This window comes from Ovis canadensis, chromosome 12 (genome assembly GCF_042477335.2).
Source record: "Ovis canadensis isolate MfBH-ARS-UI-01 breed Bighorn chromosome 12, ARS-UI_OviCan_v2, whole genome shotgun sequence".
Taxonomy (NCBI): domain Eukaryota; kingdom Metazoa; phylum Chordata; class Mammalia; order Artiodactyla; family Bovidae; genus Ovis; species Ovis canadensis.
Window position 1 is genome coordinate 36503498 of NC_091256.1, and position 27283 is coordinate 36530780.

The window sequence follows — 27283 nt, forward strand, 5'->3', positions numbered from 1 at the left end:
CAATGGAATCACCTTTATTATGCTATTTGCCAGAGCAAAACAGTAGTCGCCGGAGGTGCAGAATAGGACCTGCCCTTATTCAGACCCTGAGCTTCAATGAGGGCAAAGGAGATGACCACTTTAGAAGGGGTTCCCCTTGGAAACTTGCCACTACAGGCCTCCTCTTAGAGCTGGGAGGAAGCATGGGAGAGACATGGTTCTTAAGGCAAACTGGTGAGGCACGTCAGATTTCTTAACACCAGCAAACATCAAGGAGCTCAAAGGATATATGTCCATCTGAGCCAGTGTTGACGTATCACTGTTGCCTACAGGCACTTACAAAGCAAGATGGAGACATGCAGTGGGATTTGAAGCAGGCTCACAGACTAGCGCACGTGATTATCGAGGTGCCCCGACCAGGTGGGGATTGGTTCCCCCGCAGAAGCAGACAAGGAGCATCCGTTCAGCTGGCAAGACTCAGGGAGCGGACAACCCGGCCACCCTAACTCAGGCTCTCTCTGCTGGCTCCCACCTCCACCCCCGGCTTCCCGCATGTCTAAGGTCACGTTCAGCACCGGCAGCTTCCACGTGGTGAGGTGGTTCTGGTCCCTTGAGTGGCCACCTTGACCAAAGAGGTGGAGGGAGGCTTCTGCCAGCTCGTCTCTGCTGTGCGGCCTGCCTGGCTATGCCACCGGGGCGTTTGGGGATCCCTTTCCGCTTCCCCTGGGGGCCTGGAGACCACACCCTGGCTCTCTTCTTTGCACCAGGCCCTGGAGATGTCTTTCGGCTGCTTGTGGGAGAAGCTGGCTTCTTGAAGGAATCTTTCTGAGATGAGGCCCGGTTTGGACTGGAAGCTAAAGTTGCGCTGGACAGTTTTCTAGCAGCTTTCTCAGACTGCTCCTTTAGCAAGTCCAAGACCAACTCTGGAAATGAGCATTAGTTTAGGAGAAATATTAGTCCTGGAAAGCAGCTGTAAGGAAAGTGCCACCCAGGAATCCTATGCCCACTTGAGGGTTCTTGAATATAAATTCTTTTGAAATTAATATGCTTAATTCCCTGGCCTTGATCTAAATAGATGACTTTTGTAATGCATACCTGTAGAATAGTGCCCTTAAGACAGCACCTCTCTTCCAAAAGTCTTTCCTGACTCCCCACCCTACCCCAAGGAAGAGGTCCTCCCTCTCGGGGCCCTCTCAGACCCCTGGACATCCTTCTAGCCAGAATCTTAGTGTTCTTTTATTTCTTCCCTTGCCTGTACTACCTGCCCCCCTCTCCTTTGGTTCTAAACTCCTACAGGCCAAGTTGCTGGTGTATCTACCCCAGGGCTTAGCACAAGGACTGCTGTCAAGTACTAAATGAAAGAATGAATACATGAGTGATCGAATGCATGGAGGGCAGCACGTGCGGCCCCCTGCTGCGCAACCAAGACACACGGACTGAGCCACAGGCTCTAGTCCTCACCCAGAGGAGAAGCCCTAGGTGAGAAAACAGGACCTGCCACCCCGGGATGGCAGCTGTTTGCACGGGGCACTGTAGCCAAGGCCTGAGCCTAGAGACAAACATGGACTCACTAGCGAGCGGCCTGAACTGGACCCGCTTACTCTTGGTTTTCACCGGCACTGGTTTGTACTTGCATTTGCCTGGAGGTGCTCTCCTGAAAACAGATGGAGAAAGTGAGGACACAAGACTCTGAAGATGGAACCAGGAAATAGGTAGAGAGGTGCAAGAACGGAGGTGGGACAGATGAAGCAGGGAATCTTCAATGAGCTCGGGTGGAGAGGAGGAAGGACACGGACGTCACAGGGACACTGCAGGCCCTTGGGGGACAGTGTGGGCAGGGGGTTGGGGCGTGGCAACAGAGAGCAGGGTTCAAGTCCTAAGGGCCACAGGCAAGCCTTGCTGAGTTTCAACTTTCTCAACTATAACATATAAAAATAGCTCACAGGGAGATGGGGAGTATTAGTTAAGAACTGTGTACTTGGCACATCAGAAGTGATGAATGGATAACTTGTGTTATTGTTATTTTGGGAGGTTGATTTGGTTTGGGGGGGGGGGTTTTGGCCACACTGCGTGGCATATGTAACTTCCCTGATCAGGGGGTCAGGGGATTAAACTCATGCCCCCTGCAGTAGAAACACGGAGTCTTAACTACTGGACCACCAGGGAAGTCCTAAATTGTTTTTTAAATGAGATTTTGAAAAACACCCGGAGCAGTGGTCAGCACATACAAATGCTCTGTGGGTAGTGATGGCAGTGATGGTGATGAGGAGGAGAATGACGCCCTGCCTCTGCTCTGACGGCAGTGGTGATTCCCTTTAAGGAAAATCTCTTCAGATACTCATGGCGCAGCCCCTTGAGTAATACCAGCCCCTCTGCCTCCTAGTATTTTGATTCTTAAACTGCTGTCCCCAAGGGCATCTTCTGAAATAAAAAGGGCTTTGCAGACTAGGAGTATTTCCAGCTAGTTGGCGGCAAAGCCAAGATTCATACCCAGCATTCAGCATTCATACCCAGCTTTAGTGCAAAGATGAGCTGAAGAATTAAACAGAGCAGAATCAGGATCCACTGCTACAGAAGTTGTTTGTTTTTTTTTTTAAGTCTCAACAATTCAAGTCGTCATTATAACTGAACTGAATGGGCGGTGCTGAAAAGAGTTTGATCCAGAAAGAAGGATGTGTTCCCATCCTCTGGCCCCTCTAACTAGCTCTACCTTGGGAAAGCAGTTGAAGGTAGTAAGGCTCTGTTACCCTAATCTGCAGATTGAGAGTGGCACCCTGCCTCTCTAGGATTCTGTCAGCAATGAATATCAGCCTGCATGCACAGCACCCCGCACGGTGCCTGGGACGCAGAAATGCCTGGATAAATGTCAATGTCTTCTAGGGGGAACAGCCTTTACAGTTGCCTTATGACTGATCTCTTGCTGCCAGAAGTGAGCTAAATTATCCCCTAACCTAGTCAGGAAACTTTCAAAGGAAAGAAGAAAGGATTCACACACCTGTTGTGTGAAAGGGTTGATAGAAAGAGCAGAAAACTCCCCACACAGTCTCTGTCAGTCACCAGAAGTACTTTAAAGACCCTGGGTTTGCCCCAACCCCAGATCACAGGAGATCTGCATGGAGAAGACCCAGAAGTGGAGACAGCTCAGTCCCTAATTCACCCTGCCAACCCTTCCCCCATCAGAGGAGCCCCCAGGCAGGATCTCTAGGACAAAGCCCCTTCCGGGAACTTCTGAGAACACCTAATGGGAGCCCTGTTGCCAAGAGGAGCTGAGCTAGGCTGGGCTTCTGAGCCCTCACCAGTAGCTGGACTGAGCTGCCAAATGTCCTCTGAATAACTGCCCCAGACATGGTAATGTAAGCCTCAGGGGAAGTCCTCCTTGGCAGGTCTATCTTCAGGCTGACTTGTGGGGAGACTTTCTTCCTTTGGGTAAGAATCCTGAGATATTAATATATCCAGTGCACTGCCCAGAGCTCTCAGGATGGATACCCTGCATCACTCTCCCAGGGACAGATATGGACACACACTCAAAAACCTCACAAATAGGAAGCGGTAGTTTGGCTTTTGCCAGATGAGTTGAAGGCTGGTTAGTCCCTGAGAGAGGCGGGCAGAGAAGCAGGGTTACACATAGAGTTCACCAAGTAAATAAACGCTGTCCCTGAATTCTGGAAACATTCAGGTGAAGACACAGAGAATCCTGACAGCTGAAGATACAGCTGCTTCTGGGACTCTCCTGGGACTGGTCCAAGACTGTGCATATGCCAAAACCCAGTGATGCTCGAGTCCTCTATGGAAAATGATACAGTATTTGCATAGAACCTACCCATCCTCCTGTATACTTTAAATCACCTCTAGATTACTCATGATACCTAAGAATGCAAATGCTATGCAAATAGTTGTAAATATAATTACAGATATTACAGAAATTGTTGCCAAGGCATGGCAAATTCAACTTTTGCCTTTTGTAACTTTCCAGAAGTTTTCAAAATATTTTTGGTCCACAGCTGTTTGAATCCACAGACATGGGACCCACGTTTATGGGGTGGGTCCCAACTGTATTTGCCAAAGACCAAGCCATGGAAGGGCAGCAATATTTACTCAGGTGGTCAGAGTTGTACACCACTGTCAGATGATCCCAGACAGAAGTTTCCAGAAGCATATTTTTAAAAAAACAAACAAACAAGGGACTTCCTTGGCAATCCAGTGGTTAAGGTTCCATGCTTCCAATGTGCAAGTTTAATCCCTGGTCAGGAAACTAAGATCCAGTATGCAGCACAGTGTGGCCAAAACAAACAGACAAACAAGACAGGAGCCACAGGTCTACACCTAGTCATCCTATAAAGGCTCAAGATCTTCATTTTCAACCACAAAGATATCATTTCCCAAATATTCCATAACTGTCCTACACTTTCGTCAGTCCAATCTGCTTTGAATCTAAAGCAAAGATCTGCTTCGTTGATCACTTCTATTGATAGTAATTCTTGGGGAGTGAGGACTGTCTTTCTGATCCACCATGGAGATAAGGACTAATTCAAATCACCTGAGAAGAAAAGGAACCCAAATCTCACCTTGATGGGTCAACAAATTTGTAAATGGATCCGTGTGGTGCGTAGGCACTGGGGTAAGAGGTGGCCAAGAAGTAGAGCTCCCCTGAGAAAACAGGAACAGACCATCAGGACAGGACACAAGGCTGGGCCCAGACAGCTAGACACACAGAAAATCATTACCAGGGGGTTGTGGCCCTGAAATACATGAGCCCCAGGAAGCGGTCCCCAGAATCCCACCTGGAGCGAGGCCTCAAGGGCTGTGAGCTCCCCAAGGAGAAAGTCCATCTCAGCACCCAGACCACCTCGGAGTGTCACCCAGCAGAGGCAGGTTTCTGCTGGGCATGCTAAGCTGCTTCAATCATGTCCAACTCTTTGTGACCCTATGGACTGTAGCCGCCAGGGATTCTCCAGGCAAGAATACTCGAGTGGGTTACCATTTCCTCCTCCAGTGCATCTTCCCGACCCAGGGATCAAACCTGCGTCTCTTACACCTCCTGCATTGGCAGGCAAGGTCTTTACTACTAGCGCCACGTGGGAAGCCTATACGTTCCATAAACCAAAGGCTTCTCATCTCATTTATCACCACTTTGCTTTCAGAAACTTCACCCCAATGAGTCCATCTCCCTCCCCAGCTCTTCAGTACTGATAAGGATTCTCTGTGAAACCCAGAGACAGGCGAGCTACAGGCTGAAGACCACTTATTATTGAGTTGGTCAAAGTTCATTCAGGCTTTCCATAACATCTTTCAGAAAAATCCAAACAATCATTTTGGCCAGCGTTGCTCAATCACTAAGTCGTGTCAGACTCTGCAACTCCATAGACTGCAGTACAGCAGGCTTCCCTGTCCTTCACCATCTCCCAGAGTTTGCTCAAACTTGTGTCCATTGAGTCAATGTTGCTATCCAACCATCTCATCCTCTGCTGCCCCTGTCTTCTTTTGCCTTCAATCTTCCCAGCATCAGGGTCTTTTCCAATGAGTCGGCTCTTTGCATCACGTGGCCAAAGTATTGGAGCTTCAGCATCAGTCCTTCCAGTGAATATTCAGGGTTGATTTCCTTTAGGATTGATTGGTTTGATCTCCTTGCAGTCCAACAGACTACTTGTTACCCCTTCTTTAGGGCTTCCCTGATAACTCAGTTGGTAAAGAATCCGCCCACAATGCGGGAGGGCTGGGTTCGATCCCTGGGTTGTGAAGATCCCCTGGAGAAGGGAAAGGCTACCCACTCCAGCATTCTGGCCTGCAGAATTCCATGGACCGCATAGTCCATGGGGTCGCAAAGAGTCGGACACCACTGAGCGACTTTTACTCACCCCTTCTTTAGTGCATTAGTCCCTGCTGCCTGCCCCCCACTTCACTCTGTCCTCCAGCTCTACCTTCTTCAGTCCTGGCTTCCTTATTTCCCATGATTTTCCCCTCACTCCTCAGTCCCTAAACTTGGTCTTCTCGACACCCCGAAGAAATCACCTCCACCCACTCTTCCCTTCGTCTCTTTCACAAGGGCCCCTGTTTCCTCCCATTTTCTCCTGTTTGAACTCCAAAACACACCATTCCCTTCTCATAGCAGGTACCTCATTCCACCTCGTATCACAGTTTCCTATGAGAGACAGTGAAGGGTTTATGAGCCCAACTTCAGCTAGATAAATCTGAGTCTGAATTCTGATAACACTCGTTACCATCTGTGTTGTCCTGGGCAACTTCTCCACCTGGGTAACCCTCGTGTTATTTATTCTTTGTAAAAGAGAGATAAGAATACCTCCCCTGATTATTAGGTATTGAGTGAGAAAGTGTTCAATCATCGGCAGTTCCTCTTACTTCCTTATGCCTCTGTTCACTGTGATAGCTTTTTGAGCTTGGCACAATCTCTGTCCTACCACCCTGGATTTAATACTTTTGCTTGTGTGCTTCATGCAAGCCCTCTGGATTTATGGAAGGAAACATCTTACCAAGGTACACACTGGAAAAGCCTAGAGCTTTAAATGGCTCTGGGCTATTTAAACAATCTTCTTCCTTGAATTTGTGGTGAACAGTGACTAATATTTGTTTGAGCCCAAGTGTGAGGCTAATGTTCTTTGCAGAGCCCCGCACAAAATGTAACAGCTGCCTAATAGACTGGTTTTGTGGACTGACCCTATAATCTTCCCCTTGTAAGGGGCAGTGAGGGTGGGGATCTGAAGAGTTAGGACAAACCCTTGCCTAGAGCCAGTTGGCCCCCTGATTAGAAAACATCACCTCATCCGAGGTGATGCTGACATGAGATAAATGAGTTGTCTACCAACATGTACACAGGTCACCCTTGGGCACAGGTCCCTCTAAACCATGCAATTTCTGGTCTAAAAGAATTGGAAACCCTGTGTTGCTGCATATTCCCTACACATGACTATAGTTTATGTAAATCATATATCCTAAATATGTCATAGTCTTCCCATCGTATTTTTAGAAGACAATGCTAGGCGTGAATTTCATCTATAGGGTCTAACTGACATTTTTAAAGCGTTTTTGTTTAGTCATTAAGTCGTGTCTGACTCTTTTGTGACCCCATGAACTGTAGTCTGCCAGGCTCCTACATCCATGGGATTTTCCTAGCAAGAACAGTGGAATGAGTTGCCATTTCCTCCTCCAAGGGGGATCTTTCCCACCCAGGAACTGAACCCATGTTTTCTGCATTGGCAGGCCGATTCTTTACCACTGAGCCACTTGGGAAGCCCCTTTAGAACTATATTTTAGGGTAAGAACAACAAACCAAAAAACTGTAGCAGGCTATAAAGCAAAACATACGCAATATGAATTTACTGCAATCATTATGACCTCAGCCAGCCCTCTCGGGAATGTGCTTCAGTGACTGACATTCAGAAACCCAACCCATCAGAACTCAGCCATGCAGCCCCACGCCCACCATCCACTCCATCTACTCACTCGTTGATTTGTGCCAGCTGTCGGCTGGAAGAGTCAGGAAATAACTGTAGCAACAGTGACGGCAGAGCTCTGGTGCAACTAAAATGGGGCTTATCACACTCGGTTCTAAATATGTCAATAATGGGGAAGACTATGACACACGCAGAAAATCTGAATCGCTGTGCAAAAACAAAAGAATGTGACTCTGAAGGAAATAACTTGCCTCGGGAACAGCCACCCTGGTTTTAGGGCTGCCCTTGGGCAAAGTCTGGCTTGGGAACACCTTGGCAAGTCCACTCCATCAAATTCAGCCAAGGACACTTTTGTTTGCCAGATGTACTGAGTGGCGCTCAAAAACTGCCTTGTTTTCTCCTGCAAGAAGTCTACAGGCTAAACAAACCAAGCCACCAAAACCTGGCTTTTCTGTGGCCTCCTGAAAAGGAACAAGCCACAGAACGTGGCAGCCCAGGGACCCCGGGCAGGCTGCCCCCAGGGGTCTCCAGGCTCTGGGGGCTCCAGCTTCCTTGGGGCACCAGCAGGGGAGAGGCCCCACCATGGCCTGTGGCTGACATCCATTTACATAATCCACTTTCCACTGAACGTGCCAGCCTGTGGTTTCTCCCCTTTTTCGTACGTTTGGACTTCCAATTTGGAACTTACAAAAACTTTTCTCTATTAAGAATCCTTAAATTTTCCAAAATATCATCTGCTTCTATAAAATATTCATCTGAAACTATCTATTCACCAGCTATTTGAGGACTTCTCTGGCAGTCCAGTGGTTAAGACCCCTCACTTCCAATGTAGGGGGTGCAGGTTTGATCCCTGGCCAGAGAACTAAGATCCCATATGCCATATGACATGGACAAAAATAAATTTTTTAATTAATAATAATAAAAAAACATAAGCTAGCTGAGAGGAAGGGTGCAGCTGCTAACTGGCTTTATGTCCCACTCAAGTGAAGCTTTTGTACAGCCACCCTTGGGTCAGAGTGGAAAGAAACCAAACATTGAAGAAACCATTAAGGTTCTGGCTAACACTTGTAGAGAGTCCTGTGTCTGGAAGGGACCCCTAAGAGATCATTTTGTTCTCTTCCGTGCCTCAGAGCATGGCTAGATGCAATTTCAAATACCGGAAGGATCACAGGCCTTGTCACCACTTATGTAAACAAAATAAACCTTTAACTTTCAAAATGACACATAGCTTATATAAAGCTCAAATTAAAACTTCATTTTCTGAGTTCACAATTTGAGGATATTTATTTTCTAGCTGTTTGTTGTGTATGGGGATTTTTTGTTTCCTTTTGTTTTGTTTTTAGCTTTTTATTTTATATTGGTATTGAGCCAATTAGTAGTATTGATAGTTTCAAGTGAACAGCAAGGGACTCAGCCATGCATATACATGCATGTATTCTCCGCTAAGCTCCCTCCCATCCAGGCTGCCACACTGAGCAGGGTTCCCTGTGCTAAATAGTAGGTCCTTGTTGGTTATCCATTTTATTTTATATTTTTTAAAATGGGAATATAATTGTTTTACAATGTTGTGTTAGTTTCTGCTGTACAGCAATGTGAATCAGCTATGAAAGTGAAAGTGTTGGTCGCCTAGTCATGTCCAACTGTTTGTAACCCCATGGACTGTAGCCCACCAGGCTCCTCTGTCCATGGAATTCTCCAAGCAAGAGTACGTTGCCATTTCCTTCTCCAGGAGAACTTCTTGATCCAGGAGTCGAACTTGGATCTCCCACATTACAGGTAGATTCTTCAATGTCTGAGCCACCAGGGAAGCTGTGAATCAGCTATAAGTATATATATATAGAGAGAGAGAGAGAGAGAGAGTGGATATTTATTAAAGCTAAATCCCTGTCTCTTTCCCTTCACCTCTCTCTCTCATATGTGCACAAATGCCTTGCTCTGCTGATGCCCTTAACATACGCCTAATGGCTCTAGTGTGTAGCCTCCTACCTAGCTGTCTACCCTTTTCCCAGGTCTCTCAAGAAAGAAATTCTCCCTTGTTCATTCACAGAAGTTGCCTAACAAACTCTGGGCAGGATCAGGAAGAGCCCAGCCCAACCAGTGGCTGATCATCAGAGGTACTTTCTCCCAGGCAACAGCGGCAGGATAAATACTCACTGTTGGCTCTGTCTACGTTTGTGTAATCACAGATCAGAACAGAATTAGGGAGGAAGCGCACATGCACCTCCTTCACAGCCAAAGGACTGGACAGACTACAGTGCAGACCTTGGTCTATCTGCACAGTGAGCTGTACAGCCAACCAAGAAGGGGTAAGTTGGCATAGTCAGCCTGTTTCCTCACTGGTGAAATAAACAAAATAATTACATTATGAGGGTGTCGTGATTACTAAATAAGATTTTAAAATGTGAAGTGTCTAAAACAGTATCCAGTTCATTATAAAAGGTGGCCGATAGTGAAAATAGAAGAAGTGGTAGTTTCTATTTAAATAATAAGAGTAATAATAACAACAGCAATGATAATTATTATATAAATGTTTGAGGCTTCCCAAGTGGCTCAGTGGTAAAGAATCCACCTGCCGAGGAGGAGACGCAAGTTTGACCTCTGGGTCAGGAAGATCCCCTGGACAAGGAAATGGTGGCCCACTCCTGTATTCTTGCCTGGGAGGTCTCATGGACAGAGGAGCCTGGTGAGCTACAGTCCATGGGGTTGCAAACCAATCGAACATGACTTAGCGACCAAACCTCAAGATAAAATGTTCAGTTCACAATGCCTGTGATTGCCTAAGATCCAGTGACCAGAAATACAATACACAGTTAACATTTGTTACCTGCTTCATCTTCAGCAAAGGAGATGATGAACTTGCTGTGTGTGCTGATCAGCCCTGGGAAGGCACAGGACTCTGTGCTGCCCAGGCAAATGTCCTGTTTCTTCCATTTCTTGGTTTTTCTATCTTCCTGCAAAGCCATAAGTCGACTAGATGAAAAGCAAAACCTTATATTTTAGGAATCCATATCTCTGCCCGGCAGGATATTTTTTTTCCTCCTAGAATCTGGGAATCCTGGCATACTAGGACTGAGTCTCCCATAGGAGATCAATAACTAACCTCCCTTAGGAATCAGAAAAGCTGCTTCAGAGATATTCCTGACACCATCTTGCCCTAGATGGGGAAGTTCATTTGCTATTATAAGAGGAGTTTGGTGTCCTGTGAAGGTTGTACCACCACAAAAGACTAATTTTTATTAGCTGGCTAGTTGCTCATCCTCTCTAAGCCTCAGTTTTCTCATCTATAAAATGGTGGATAGTAAGAGAATTTACCATAGGCAAGAATTGTTAAGGTTAAATAAGATAATACACGTAAATATTCATATATTACCAATGTGCTTAGCATATAGTAAGGACTCAAAACAAATAGCTATTATTATTATTATGTCTGTAGAGTAGCAGATGTTACTTTGTATTCCACTGTCCATCTATCTGAACTAAAAGAAGGTTTTTAGAAGAAAAGGGAGAGAAAATTGGGTAACCAGGGGTATCAGCTGAAAAGTTTTACAGAAACAGAGATGCTCAACCCACGGTAATTCTAGTGCATATGATTCAATTAAAAATCACTACATATCTGTTATGTGTGGGGGTGAAATGGTGGGTAGAGGTTATGGGAAAAACATAAAGAACAATTAAATCCCAAAGATCTGACAAATTCCTTGACAGGCAGACTACAAAGACTCACTCAGAAAGAAATAAGCTGAGTAGCCTGTGTCTGGAGATGGAAATGGCAACCCACTGCAATATCCTTGCCTGGGAAATCCCATGGACAGAGGAGCCTGGCAGGCTACAGTTCATTGGTCAAAAAGAGTCAGACACGAGTTAGCATCTAAACAACAACAAGCCTATATCTATTTTAAAAAATGAATTTGTATTTAAAAGTCTCCACAAGGAACACTTCAGAGGACTTCTGGTTTCCGGTCCAGCATGTAAGAAGCTTGGAGGTTGGTACACCACCCTAAAACAAGCAAAAGACTGAAACATCAACAACTATTCTTAGATTCATAAGAGAAGCGAGGTCATAGGGAACACCACTGCCCCCAACACTGGAGAGACAAGCAGGCAGATACAGAGAATCACAACTTACAGAAAACCACAAGCACAAACCTTCACAGGTATCAGTTCTGGGGCTGGAAAACCTAAACTGTAATTGACAAATTGCTAGACATTCCATATGGGCAAAGCGTGAGTTAAACAGAGGTGGCCAGCCATCCAGAGTCCCCACACTTTTGTGAGTTTTACCTCCAGGAGCTTGACCAGTTTCCCAAAATAAATATCAGGAAAAATTTGCTTGTGCTTCCAGCAGAAGGAGGGGGAAAGGAATCATTTTGAAATACATCAGCACTTTCTGTTTCTGTTAACAAATGTCTGTCCTCAGGAGAAACTACCAGAGACTAACCTTCCAGGATTTTATCAGAACCTCACAGACCTGGGGAAAGGAAGTACCTAACTCTATCCAACTCTAGCCGTCCTGTCCCACCTAAATGTGTATGGAGGCAGGAGGGCTTCTGAGAAACGCTGATGAAGTTCACAGTCCAGAGGCACAGGCTCACTAAAAAACTCAGACTTAATCATAAGACTAGGACACTTCCTCTCCCTCACACATCACCACCACTTTGCTAAACACCAATTTACAGCAGTTTCTCTTACCCAGTGCATCATATCTGGCAATCAGGAAAAAAATTACAAGGCAAAAAAACATACTTTGAAGAGACAGAACAAGCATCACAACCAGATTTGGATGTGGCATGGGATGTTGGAATTATTAGATTCAGAATTTAAAACAACTATGATTCACATGCTAAGGGCTCTAAGGATAAAGCAGACAGCATGCAAGAACAATGTAAGCAGAGATAAGGAAACTCTAAGGAAGAATCAGAAAGAAATGCTAGAGATCAAAAACACCATAATTTAAAAAAACCACTTTGACAGGCTTATTAGTAGACTGGACATGGCTGAAGAAAGAATCTGAGTTTGAGAATATCTCAATAGAAACCTCCAAACTGGAAAGTGAAGAAAAAAAAGACTGACCCAAAAAAAGAACAAAATATCCATGAAAAGTGAAACAACTACTAAAGTTGTAACATAAGCATAACAGGAATATCAAAAGGAAAAGAAAGAGAGAGAAGAGCAGAAGAAACATTGGAAACAACAATTATTCAGAATTTCCCCGAATTACTGTTTGATACCAAACCACAAATCTGGGAAGCTCAGAGAATACAAAGCAGGATAAATTCTTTAAAAATTACTTCTAGGCATATCTTATTCAAACTATGGAAAATCAGGCATAAAGAAAAAGAAAACCTGAAAAGAAGCTGGGGATAGAGGGGCGGCACTTTCAATATAGAGGAACAAAGATAAAAGTTACATCAAACTTCTCTTCAGAAACCATGCAAGCAAGAAGAATGCAGAGTGAAATATTTAAAGTGTTTAGAGAAAAAAGTCACCAACCTGTACCTGGTGAAATTATATTTCAAAAATGAAGGACAAATAAAGACTTTCTCAGACAAAAAAAATTGAGGGAATTTGTTGCCAGTGCATCTATCTGCCAGTGCAAGAAACGTTAAATGAAGTTCTTTTCAGAGAAGAAAAATAATATCGGTCAGAAACTCAAATCTATACAAAGAAAGGAAGAGTATCAAAGAAGGAATAGGTGAAGGTAAAAATAAAAACTTTTTTTTATTCTTCACTGGTCTAACAGAAGTTAGTTCAATATACTAATAGCAACAATGTATTTAATTATGTACGCTTATGTATACAGTAAAATAATAGTATTATTAAATTATAAAATGTTAATAATTATTATATATCACTGTTATTATATATGTTTATATATAAGTGAAATGAATGATAACAATTAGGGACAAAAGGGAGGAAGTAGGATTATTTTATTATTGTAAAACACAGACTACTGAGGAAGTTTTGTAATGTTGTTTGAACGTGAACTTAGCTTAGTCGTAAATGTATATGGCAAACTCTAAGCAGCTCTTTAAAAGAGATTTCAAAAAAATAGTGTGATCAGTGTGCTAACAAAGGAGAGAAAATGGAATCAAATAAAATGTTTAATTAAATTTGCAAAAGGCAGAAAAAAAGTAGAAGAAAAACAGGAACAAAGAACAATATCAAAAAATCGAAGAGTAGTGAGTATGGTAGATATTTCAACTATAGCAATAATATCTTTGAATGTCAATGGTCTAAACGTACCAATTAAAAGACAGAGATTGTCAGAATGAATCAAAGAACAGGACCCAACTACCATTAAAATGGTCATCTACCATTAAACATCAGATCTAGATGGCTTCACTTGGAAGGAAGAAACACATTTTACACAAATTAGTCAAGATAATTAAAGAAAAGGAAATACACTTTAACTCATTTTATAAAGCTCACGTTAACCTGAGGCCAAAATCTGACAAAGATATTATAAGAAAGGAAAACTATGGCTCATCTGTTTCTTCATTAACACAGATGCAAACATTCCAAACACATTAGCAAGTTGCATTCAACAATATATTGCAACAAAAACTATATATTAATCAAATACAACATGACCAAGTGATGTTTTTATCCCAGGAATGCAAGATTGCTTCAGTGATTAAAAAAAAAAAATCCATCAGTGCAATTCCCCATATTAACAAACTAAAAATGAAAAAGCCTCATGATTCTCTCACTAGATGCAAAGACACATATGACAAAATGCAACACTGTACCTAATACAAACTCTCAGCAGACTAGGAATTGAAGGAAATGTCCTCAGTCTGATAAAGGGCATACACAAAACACAGCTGACAACATCAATCTTATTGGTAAAAAATCTAATGCTTTCCCCCACTTCTATCCAACATTGTACTAAAGGTTAAAATGAAGCAACAAATCAATAAAAAAATAATAAAAGCCTTCCAATTCAGGAAAAAAAAATAAAGGTATCCATATTCATAGTGAAATTATCTTCTACATAGAAAATCCAATAGAATAAACAAAAAAAATCACTAGAACTAATAAGAAATTAGTTACATGTTATGAATTAATATATGTTATATATATGCTGAATAATATATTATACTTGCTTTATATATATATATATATATACATATATATATATATACACACATATATAGCAACTTCAACATAGCATCAAACACTATGAAATACTTAGATGTCCAAGACCTTTACACTGAAAACTACAAGGCTATGCAGCAGTTTTATTCACAATCCCCCCAAACTGGGGACAGCCAAAACATCCATCAACAGGAAAATAAATGAATAAACTCTGGCATATTCATGCAATTGAATGTTACAAAGCAATAAAAGAGACAAACCACTGATCCATGCAAAAGCACTGACAAATTTCACAGACATTACTCAATGAAAAAAGCATCTACGATGAGAGTGGTTAACATGGCTAATGTGGGGGTGGTGGGGAGAAAGGGATGCTGTACTGAGAGGCAATGGGCAAGAAGGAACCTTCTACAGTGATAGAAATGTTCTTTATCTTGATACAATTAGTCTTAATACAAGTGTAAAGTATAATTTTACACTTAATACAATTTGTAAAACTATACAGCCACACTGTTAAGACATTGAATGTTGTGATATGCAATTTATACTCCGATTAAAATGGGAGAATGGCATTGAAACATGTATAATATCATATGTGAAACAAATCACCAGTCCAGGTTCGATGCATGATGCAGGATGCTCGGGGCTGGTGACCCAGAAGGATGGTATGGGGAGGGAGCTGGGAGGGGGGGTCAGGATGGGGAACACGTGTACACCCGTGGCAGATTCATGTTGATGTATGGCAAAACCAATACAGTATTGTAAAGTAAAAAAATAGATAAATAAACAGATGTGGACGTTAAAAAAATAATAATAAAATAAACTGTTGAAAAAGAGAGAGGGGACATCAACCCTTCCTTACCCACTCATGAAGTCCCCAAAGATGTAGAGACCATTGAGATTCGGGGATTCACATCCACGATAGACGTAGCCTCCAGTGACTGACTTGCCCACTGCATGGCCATAAGCATAGATTGGAAGAATATCGTCTGTCCAGGAATAGGAAAAAGAGTGTCATAGCTAAACCTGGGAGCTTCAAGGAGGAAGAAGGCAGTTTTTAAAACCAATTGCCTTACTGAGTGGAGAATGTTTCATCTCTTGGTCTTTGGGAGGACAGAAAGCCAAGTAAATCATGTTTATCTTCTCAACAGACCAGCCATGATATTTGTGAGCCTCCCATTTGATTGGCCTCAGAAAGCATAAAGGAAGCCTAAAGTTCCCCCGTCTGTGGGGCAGTGACCTGGAAATCCACACCCTTAAATTTTTCCCCCAGGTCAATATGGCAGATACTCAGGTTTAGGATTTGGAACATTGTAAGGACCAGATGGGAACCTTCCCTGGTAGTTCAGAGGTTAAAGTGTCTGCCTGCAATGCGGGAGACCTGGGTTCGATCCCTGAATCGGGAAGATCCCCTGGAGAAGGAAATGGCAACCCACTCCAGTATTCTTGCCTGGAGAATCCCATGGACGGAGAAGCCTGGTGGGCTACAGTTCAGGGGGTCGCAAAGAGTCGGACACGACTGAGCGACTTAACTGAAGGACTGGATAACTGCTTTGAGACTTTCTCAGAACAGACCATCCCCTGTTCTCTGTCTGCCTTTTGTCTATAGAAAAACTTTAGCCAAAGAATAAATTTAATCAGAGGAATGAAAAAATACAGAAGCAAGGAAAATAGTCAAGCAGAACAAAATAATATTTATTTAGTCATTAAACTAAATCAAGGACCTTTAGTTGCTCCTCAAAGTCTATAGATATATACTGAGCCATATCCTTTGAGCAGTATTATAATGAAACTCCCACCAGATGGAAGAAGTTAACTACATGATGGCCAGACTATAGCCATAACAAAAACTGCTCCATCTCCCACAGTTCCAAGAACTGGCCTCAAGGAAATGGAAACGAAGCATCCCTAGAACTAAAGATTAACTACACTTAAAACAATCAAGATAACTCTGATCAGACCAGCATCCCTAGAACTAAAGATTAACTACACTTAAAACAATCAAGATAACTCTGATCAGACCACCCTGCCTGACCAATTTCAAGAAAAGTGTCAGAGATGGCTGTCCTGTCCTACATAGCTCTCTCCCTCCACCTAGATGCCCCTGAAACTCCCATTTATAATTCTTTCCCTGATTAGCAAGGGAAAATTGGTTCTTTGGGACACAAGTCTGCCTTCTCCCCAGGACTGCCAGCTTCCTCAGGAAAGCTATCTTTCCTTGCACTCGACACTTGTCTCTCAGTATTGGATTCCTAAGTAACAAGCAACCCAACCCAAGTTCAGCAACAGAAGGACGGAAAGACCAAGCAACGGTGATAAAGTCAGAAAATTAGAATTTTAAGCCAGATGGAGTTTCTAAAGCACACCTTGATGACTGATGTTTAGGGACTGCATATGGGATATCATTTCAGTGGCAGTTTCAAATAAGTAAAAAACATACAGCCACTTATTTTCCTTTGAGGATGGTTCAAAATTATATGCCTGAAAATCCCGTGAGTAACTTATTTGGAATATAGATTCCTAGGTCAATCCCACCACGCCCCCAATCCACTCAGGATTCAATTCATTAGTTAGCGAGAAATGCCCCGAGTTTCAGGTGCCAGTGGCTAGAGAACTGAGAGGGTAAGAGGCAGGAAGGCCAGGGGTCTCCAAACGGTGGAAATAGCTTACAAGTGTCAGACATTTTTATCTCTCTTAAAGAGGAAACAAACTAGTGATATTTTTTCCTTATCTATACAAATTTAAAAGGAGGTTTCTCTTAAATTCCGTGTTGCCATAGTGACACCTGGTTTCACCTGAAGTTAACCAATGCCTTTTTCTTATGGAAATGTTTATCTTAAGCTATGCTAATGTACTATACATTTACCCAAACTCTGTCTTCAAGTCAGTTCCGCCTTTTGGCTCAGAACCTACTTGATAAACCAGTACGTTATACTCAGATATTGTTCCTCTAATCTATGTAAATGAAACTATTTGTATGGTGATCTGCCCTTCTTCAAGATTCAAGTTAATCATTTTATGGCCCAAGATGAATCATTTGGTGCCAAGATTATCCCAAAATGCATCTTACGGGTGAGGGCCTGGTGCCATTCTGGGTTTTAAGACATTCCTTTCTTTCATTAACAGACTGCTGGTGACTATATAACATCCAGCTGAAGACTAGCAGGGGGGTACTCTTTCTGCCCCCTTCTGATGCCTATGTCAGAAGCTTTCTCTATCTCCTTTATACTTTAATAAAACTTTATTACACAAAAGCTCTGAGCGATCAAGCCTTGTCTCTGGCCCCGGATTGAATTCTTCTCCTCCGGGGGCCAAGAATCCTGGGGTTGTGATTCAACAACCACCTTTCAGAAGCACTAAGAAGCGCGATTCCACAGGACACAAACAAAGGCACTGTAAGGACCTGCAGCGTAAGACACTCCCAGGTTTTATTCTCCTACCTCCACCCGCAATTCATTCAGTTCACCCAAGACATAAGAGGGCTTCTCACTTACCCAAAGAGGCATTTTGACAGAGCTTTTTGTCGTAACATTCAAACCCCTCCTTTGCCCTCCAGCCGTAGTTTCCACCTTTAACAATGATGTCAACTTCTTCAAACCGGTTCTGTCCCACGTCCCCACAGAACATCCGACCTCGGCCCTGGCGCGTGACTGGGTCCCCTCGGTCCACAGCACAGCGCCACATGTTTCTGATTCCGTAGGCGTAGATGGCGGGATGGGCCCCTGGCTCAGAAACAAACGGATTGTCCACGGGCACTCGGTACCGCTTGCCGCCTGAGCCGGCCCCATTCACATCGATCCTTAACACTTTCCCCAGCAGGGAACTCCTGAAAGGAAGAAGGCCAGAAACAGGAACAGGAGAAATATGAAGATGTGAGACTGCTGGGTCACATGCTAGTTCTACTTAAAATTCTTTGAAGAGTCTCCATAATGTTTGCCATAGCTGCTGCTCTGTATATTTTGCATTCCCACCAACAGTAGGCTGCTGCTGCTGCTAAGTCGCCTCAGTCGTGTCCAACTCTGTGCGACCCCAGAGACGGCAGCCCACCAGGCTTCCTCGTCCCTGGGATTCTCCAGGCAAGAACACTGGAGTGGGTTGCCATTTCCTTCTCCAATGCAGGAAAGTGAAAAGTGGAAGTGAAGTCGTTCAGTCGTGTCTGACTCTTCGCAACACCATGGACTGCAGCCTACGAGGCTCCTCCGTCTATGGGATTTTCCAGGCAAGAGTACTGGAGTGGGGTGCCATCGCCTTCTCTGCACCAACAGTATACAGAGGTTCAAATTTCTCTGCATCCTGCCAATACTTGTCCTTTGCTTTTTATAATAGTCATTCTAACAGGTCTGAGGTGATATCTCACTGAGGTTTTGACTTGCATTTTCCTGATGATTAATGACACCAAGCACCTTTTCGTGTACCTGATGGCTGTTTGTATGCAAGAGTAGTAAGTACCACAGACTCACTCTATATTTTCCCCTCAATTAACAATACTGTCCTGCACACTTAAACTTTTTAAGAGAGTGGATCTCAAGTTATGTATTCTAAATAAAATAAAACATCTCAGAACTAGAGGAGATGGCCCAAGATAGTCTGCTAAGAGTGGATCTCAACTGACAACCAAGAATCACATGGGGAGATAATATGCACACACATAGACACACACACACACACACATGTGTGTGTGTATATATATATAGTTAAGACTTTCCAATTTTTGACTCAAAGAGAACTACTAGGCGAAAGTTTGATGCAGCCCTGGTCCATGTGACACTGAGCAAGTTGCAGCATCAATTTTTCTATTTTCACAATGGAGTGGTTTCTCTCGGGTTTGGTTGAATATGTTAGGCAGGTAGAACAGGGAAGAGGAGTCCAAAACGGCGGTGGCTACAAGACAAGGAAGGGAAAAGCTCGCGAAAATGAAACAAAAGAAGGTCCGAGGACCGGAGTGGGGACCTCAGGTAAAACAAACACCACTCCTGGCTGGCCCAATTTACATAGGACAGGCCCAGGGAGTGATACACATATAAATAGTGGAGCCAGAGCCAGCTCACTATCTCTCTCTCCCGCGCGCTGGGGCGCTCTTCTCATCTCTTTAGATTGACGTGCCCTCACGCCTGAAAGATGGATTTTCCTGCTATCTTCTAAATAAAATAGAGCTGTAACACGGAGCTGTAACACTGATTTGTCTAAGAGCTATAACACGGTCCATTGGATAACACGGTCTATCCAAGACCTGAGAGCTGTGACACGCCGAGGGGGCTTTAATGTCCGTCACTCCAAATCTTTGTTGTGACGAGACAAAGAATCGAGGAACATGCACTCAAGTGACAAATACTTTGAATTTTTTAAAGGAACTGGTTCTATTCTTCCTCAGGTAACAATGTGGGCAGTAGAAAGAACAGAGGCTTTTGATGACTGTGGTCTCTGAGCCTCCGTTTCCTGCTTCATAAAGCAGGGGAGAGTAACACCACCTTGCAGTGTGGCTGTGATGCAAGGGTTAAATGGGTTAGTGTGCATATATATAGCATGTCATGCAGTTTCTGACATACAGTCAGCACTCAACAAATGCAAGTTCTTTATTATCAACCCTGATATTTTTATTATTAGGGATAATGAGAGCCACAGGCTTGCTGGGTACAAAAGCAGAAGGGTCACGTGACCTTCCTCTAGATGGCACAGCCTCGCTGCATTGTCTGAGTTTAAATTCTGGTTCTGCCACTTACTCTCTGTGTGACCTTGGATAGACTACTTCACTCCTCTCTGCCTCTATTATCTTGTTTGTAAAATGGCTATCATAATACCTATACTTCACAGGATCCATTCATTCCAAATGTATTTATGGCATGACACCATTGCTAGGCACTATTCTAGGGGCTGGGAATACATCAACCAAGAAGAGAGATTAAAATTTTTGCCCCATGGCTGTCAGAATTATGTGCTCCAATAAACATAAGGTATTTAGAATAGCATTGAACACACAGTAAGCAACAAATATACATTGCTGTTGCTTCTGTTAGCCTCATTAACTAGCTACTCATGTACCTTCATGTGAGACACAGGGCCTGGAACACAGTAGTCAATAATATTGTTGAGCTGAATTGAACTAGATGGTCAGATCATGGCATAGTAAGTAATATCCTGCTCATATATATTAAAAATCTTGAATTCATCTTTATATGGCCCTCTGAGAGTCATGCTGAACATCCATAATATTAATTATAAAAATACATTATGCCTGAAAAGTATAGGACAGAATATCTCTGGCGGTCCAATGGCTAGGAATCCACCTTCCAATGCAGGGGGCATAGGTTTGATCCCTGGTCAGGGAACTAAGATCCCACATTTCACGGGGCAACTAGGCCCACATGCCACAACTAGGAAGTAGCAGTAAACAATCCCACATGAGACCCGAGGCTGCCAAATAAATAACTACTCCAAGTAAATTTTAAGAAAAATAAAACAAGAAAGGAAAACCAAATGTTCTTCCCATTGTGTCAACAGAGGAGACTACATCTTGCAGCAAATGAGTTGGGTCTGACCCTTTGCAGATTCCATCTCAGCAAAAACATTACACCAGGGCAAGCCTGCATCCAGCTTACTTGTTCTGAGCATTTCCAAATTTGCCGAAGGGATCCCCAGCCTGTCCTCCATCCCCAGTGAATATGTACATATACCCATCTAGGCCAAAAAGAAGTTGTCCACCGTTATGATTTGAGGCTGGTTCTTCTATCTCCAAAATGACCCTGGAATGAAAAAGAAACCACACTTTGATGAAGGCTGATATAGCATCCTCTTGAGACATCCAGAAATGACTGGTCCAAGCCAGCCAAGGACCACAAAACAGGTAGCTCGGCAGCTCTGGGACACCCCTCACTTCCTAGTAAGACTCCGTCATGGATCTTTTTATTTTTTCACATCCTGATTTCATGAGCTGTAGACACAGCGGGGTAACCATCACCCTTTCCTGGTGCTCAGCCTTACTCTCTTCTCTACAAGAACTCCCAGCCCCACCCATCCTTTGGACAATCTAGCAGAGGTTAGTCTTCCGCTTCTTCATGCTCTTTTCAATCTCTAAACCTGTCTGTATGGGAAAAGCGAGATAAGGCAGAATGGAGTAGGAAAAAAGGGTGGAGGGTGGAGCAAAAGAGCACGAGCTTGGGGTCAGTTGGAGCTGTGACCAGGCTTAATTACCTTGTGTCAAGCTTTCCGGAGAGGATGGGAATTCCCATCCATGTTCAAGATAAAAGGCCTGAGATCTAATGGTCACACAATAATCAGAGGCTACTGTTATATTTAACGTGGATATTATCTAAAATCATTTCTCAAACCCTTACGGCCTCTGCCCCTTGCTTACCTTCTATAAAATCAAGCAAGCACGGTTCTAGGTAACTGTAAAGATGGGTGGTTATAGTCATGAAGACCATCCACTCAAGATTCTAACTTGGGTTACCCCACTAATCAGCAATGACTTTTGTCCTCATTATAGGCTAGTGGATCTAAACCCAGGAAAGCTCCTCTGTTTCATCTCAGAGGACCAGCTGGCAATATTTTGGAACACAGCACACAGTTGCACTCTCAGGCATATGCCTCACCTCTCTGATTTGGGATCGGCTTTGTTGGGATCAGCCCGAGAAACCTTCATCTCACTAATCCGGATCTTCTCTGCCCTCTTCTTGCCCAGGCATGAATAATAAATGTAGAACTTTCGGTTGCGGCGGAATCGGGGATGAAAAGCCAACCCCAAAAAGCCTCTCTCGTCCCCAATCCAGGGAGTGGTCAGCACGAGGCTCTTGAGGTCCAAGAAGGGTTGTTCCAGGCGACTCCCATCAGGCAGATAGACCCACACCACCCCCACCTGCTCGGCCACGAAGAAGCGGTGGGTGCCGTCCCCAGCGTGGACCATGCAGACCGGGTTCCTCAGCCGGTTGGCCACCTCGGCCAAGCAGAGCTGCAGGCAGCCCCGACGGTCCTCGGCCACCACCCCCAGGTTGCGGTTGAGATGGTCGCTCCTCAGGATGTTGGGGAAGCAGTAGTCCTTGTCGGGAAGGTTGAGGAGGTGGCAGAAGCGCGCGCCATCCTTTCCAGGGGATTCCTGTAGGCGACGGTCATTGGTCAGCAGGGCGATGGCGGAGTGGCAGTTCGAGTGGAATGCAGAACAGTAGTCAGAGCAGAGGCCAGGAAGGTTCCGGAGGGGCGTGCGCGGGTTCTCAGCGTCGTAGAGGTGGGCTGCGTAGGGGGAGCACTCCTGGAAAAGAAGAGCGACCTCAGCCCCCAGGCAGACTGGCCGTGGTATGACTGGAACAAATTTTTCTCTTTTCAAGAATTTGACTTTTTTTTTTAAGAGTTTTTAAACCTTGACTTCACTTTGGTTTTATTACAGAAATATTTCCCTCTTGATGCAATATACTTATTTTAATTTTTTAAAGTCATACCTGTGTGGATGTTCTAATCAACTTTATGTTTTGAGCAAAAAGAGGGAAAACAGTTCTGGGGAAGAACCAGGATTCTGGAGCTTCTGTTACCAACTACCGAAAAGAAAGCTTTTCTTTGGGACCCGCATTTTCTACCCAGTTAATGCTCCTGGAAAGTAGAAAGGGGAAAAAAAATTCTCTCAGATTTACTATTATAACTTTGCTCTTGACATATAGAGTTTTGTTAAATGATAAAAATTTTTTTTATAAAAAGAGGTAGTACTAAATGTCTCATCTTTCCCTTTTTTTTATTATAAGTGCTATAAGATTTAATTTCTTTATGCACATCTGAAGCAGTGTGGCAGAAGTTTTACATTTGCTGAATCTCAGTATTGGATCTGTGTGAGTCGCTCAGTTGTGTCTGACTCTGTGACTCTATGAACTATAGCCAGCTAGGCTCCTCTGTCCATGGAATTCTCCAGGGAAGAACACTGGAGTGGGTTGCCATTCCCTTCTCCAGGGGATCGTCCCGATGCTGGGATCGAAGCCGGGTCTCTCGCATTTCACATGCTGCAGGAAGATTCTTTACCATCTGAGCCACCAGAATCTATGTTAATTATTTAATTTTTCTGTGCTTTTCCATATATTAATTTTTTTTTCTTTTGCCACATTGTACAGATGTGCAGTGTGTGGGACCCTAGTTCCCCAACCAGGGATGGAACCTGCACCCCCTGCAGTGGAAGCACCAAGTCCTAACCACTGCCAGGGAAGTTCTATTCAAAATATTTTATAATTTAAAAATAAAATTATCAAAATGAACATGCAATGTATCATTCCCAGAGATTAGGCATGTAGTGATTTCTTCTCTTCGATGAAAGGCAGAGGCAACTGCGATCAAGAAAGGAAGAAAGGCCCGTTTTTGTTTGTTTTGTTTTGTTAATTTTTGGCCGCGCTGGTCTTTGTTGCTGCATGGGCTTTGCTCTCGCTGCGGTGAGTAGGGGCTCTTCTCTAGTCGTGGTTCATGGACTTCTCACTGCACTGCCTTCTCTCTCTCATCACCGGCTCTAAGGTGCGTGGGCTCAGTGGCTGTGGCACATGGGCTTAGTTGCCCTGCTGCACGTGCAATCTTCCCGGACCGAGGATTGAACTCATGTCCCCTGCATTGGCAGGCAGATTCTTAACCACTGGACCACCAGGGAAGCCCAGAAAGGCCAATTTAAAGGGGGCGGTTGGGGCCGTGGAGTAGGGCAGGGTCCACTCCGGAAGCTGCTTCTGATCATGGATGCCTCCCGGGCACCTGCTGGCCCAGGGCTGTCTCATTCACTTCTGTTCTCTCATCACCTAAGAGAGGGATCAGCAGCATTTCTCAGATGTGTTGAGTTCCCCATTTTTTCTTATTTCAACCCTGATTGCAGATTTGCAGAGCAGCAGACTCTTATCGGGAAGAGCAGAAGAAAGAGCCCGGGGATTCACAGCATCTCTCCCAGAGCTGTTTCCATTTAGGAGACTTGTCAGAGCTGCTGACAAGAAGCCAGATGGACTGCTCTGAGTCCCACCTGACTGACCTGTCCACTCCTGGGGAATGGAAAGAAGTGAGATGGAAGACAAAAATAAGGATGAAATACCCAGGAACAGAGGAGGCTGTGGACAAGTAACCACCCGCATGGCACACTCTTAGGCATCATTTAGAATCTGCACAGTTGCCTCTACTCAATCAGCTCAGGAACTATCATTTCTGTCTTAGAAAACAAAGGTCCAGAACAATCTCTCCTAGGTGCCAGGCACTGTCCTCTGCACTGGGGCTGCTAACAGTGAGTGAGATGCCCAAAGCTGCTGTCCTTCTGGAGCTTATGCTTGCCCTAGGTCAGGGAACCAGTGAGTGGATCGGCCAGGGCTGTTGTGACTCGACTTTGGCATGGTATGACCGAAAGGGCACGAGACTTGGAGCCTGAGCCTGTGGATTTGCCATGGCACTCTTTGACCTTGGAGAGTGAAAGTGAAAGTCACTCAGTCATGTCCAGCTCTGCAAGCCCACGGACAGCAGTCCATGGAGTATCTCCAGGCCAGAATACTGGAGTGGGTAGCCGTTCCCTTCTCCAGGGGTTCCTCAAAACCCAGGGATCAAACTGGGGTCTCCTGCATTGCAGGTGGATTCTTTACCAGCTGAGCTACCAAACCTCCTAATTCTGGGACTTCCCTGGTGGTCCAGTGGCTGAGACTCCTCATTCCCAGTGTAGGGAGCCTGGGTTCGATCCCTGGTCATGGAACTAGATCCCACATGCTGCAACTAAATACATAAATGTTATTAAAAAAAAAAAAAACCTCATGCGTAAAATGGGGGTCCTGGTAGCTGCCTGCAGAATCATTGCTGGGAACATACTCCATATTTGGGGAGAAGAGGGAGAAGAAATTTAAGTTGTGAATTTTAATAAATATTAATAAATGCATGTAGGTCATTCTTTCTGTTTTCTATTTTTAAATTCTTTCTTTCTTTATTTCTGGCAGTGCTGAGTCTTCCTTGCTGCATGGGCTTTTCTCTAGCTGCCGAGAGCAGGGCCACTCTCTAGTTGTGGTGTGCAGCCTTCTCACGGCTGTGGGCATCTCTTCTCGCAGAGCAGGCTCTAGGGAGCGTGGGCTCAGGAGTTTCCACCCTCCAGCTCTAGAGCACAAGCTCAATAGTTGTGGTGCAGGGACTGCTCTGCGGCATGTGGGGTCTTCCCAGATCAGGGGCTGGACCCATGTCTCCTGCATTAATTAGCAGGTGGATTCTTTACCACTGAGCCACTAGGGTATTCTGTTTTTAATCTTGTTGAAGCATAGTTGATTTACAATGTTGTGTTAATTTCTGCTCTGTAGCAAAGTGATTCAGTTATGCATACGTATATTCTTTTTCATATTCGTTTCCTTTATGGACATGTGTAGGTTATTCTTATTCCTCAAATCCCTGAAACAGGAGAGCTGCTGAATTTGGCTTTCTGAAACCTCGTGCAATAGGGAAGGGGGAGGGAGGAGACATTTTTATCTGGGGACTTCATCCAGAAATGGAGTCTCAGTGTTGCTCATAAGAGCTGGGCTTCTGCCCAGATGGTTATCCCAGACTTAATTCTCCAGGAAACAGCTGAAGGGTGGAGCCTGAGGTGAGAGAGGACAGCCCAGGGCGATGCCTCCCAGGTGGCTGGCTTCTGTTCCATTCACTTCACAGGGAGGTGGGGTGGCCAGCTGGCTCTGGGATCACAGCGGGAGAGCCAAGTAATTGCGCTGACATGCCTGGGGGGGTGGGGTGGGGGGGGGTGTTCCAGTCTGCCAGGATTTGCTGTCTCACCCCCAACCCATCAGTAGAGTGCTCCTCCTCATGACAGCTTCTTTCATCTGCCCTCCAACTAGACTCTCCCTGGCACTCCTGAACCCCTTTTCCCACAAAGTCAGTGTCCGCAGCCAGCATCTGACACGGGTTCAGGCTGAGCCCTACAGAGGTGGTGTCTGCCAGGGATGTGGGTTTTGGCCACTAGAGAGCCGGGAGAAGCAGAACCTCTGAGTAATTGCCACTGAGCAGCTTGACGCTCTCCCAGGCCAGGTTTGGAAAGCTGGGGAAAACCCCCCTCATCACACCAGAGAGCCCCTGGTGAAAATGACCCAGCTGAGGACTGCATTCGAACGGATGCCACCACTCCGTCCACACGCTCCGTGAACACCCACGGGAGCTTGCAGCGGTCAGTGCCCTGCAGGGAGGTCCCAGAGCGCAGCTGTCCCGAGCTCCATGAATAATACACCAGGGCCCTCAGGACCCCGGAGGGAGAGCTTTGGGAAACCAAACTCCACCTCAGTGTGCCAGTCCAGAGCCCAGAGCCCCAGGTGAAGGCGGCCACAGGTGAGTCTCTCTCAAGGGCTGGGCGCCCAAAGAGCCCTCCCCCCAAGACCCTCACCAGCCATCCCAACATCCTATCGGCTGGGGCTGGAAGGCAGCCTCCAAAGCTGGCTCCCTCACCTTCCCTCAGGGCTCCTACTCAGGCCTACCTGGCAAAGGATGTCTTTAATGTAACCGCCACACAGCTCATGGCCCTTTAGGTCGAAGTAGTCCATGATGTCCCAGTACCGGGCAGCAATGCGGTGGTCCTTACCCTGGTCACAGCAGCCGAAGGACTCATAGTCAGAGCAGAACTCGAGATGCTGGAGGGGCTGGAAGGGGGGCCGGTAATCCAGGCACTGGGGGTGTCCCTGCAGCAGCCCCACCTGGCCCAACAAGACTATGAGGCTGAGACAGAAAATTCGAGGAGAGGTGAGGAGCCGGGGGGTCCACCGATTCCAACCACCTCTGGGAGTGGACCTTCTGAGCATCTTGCCCTAGGGACGCTCTGGCTACTACTGCTGCTCAGGCTGGCTTCCTCCTCC

The 27283-nt window shown here is 44.9% G+C and overlaps 1 protein-coding gene across 1 annotated transcript; it reads right to left on the minus strand.

Annotated features, from left to right (window-relative positions):
- Positions 1–27283, minus strand: HHIPL2 (HHIP like 2). The gene is made up of 9 exons (XM_069544405.1): positions 26909–27283; positions 22076–22728; positions 21083–21226; positions 17981–18312; positions 15349–15475; positions 10213–10358; positions 4545–4626; positions 1551–1633; positions 1–902 (listed from the first exon to the last, which is right to left on the minus strand). Exons 1-9 carry the CDS (start codon positions 27227–27229, stop codon positions 487–489), a joined length of 2304 nt encoding a protein of 767 aa, XP_069400506.1. The 5' UTR covers positions 27230–27283; the 3' UTR covers positions 1–486.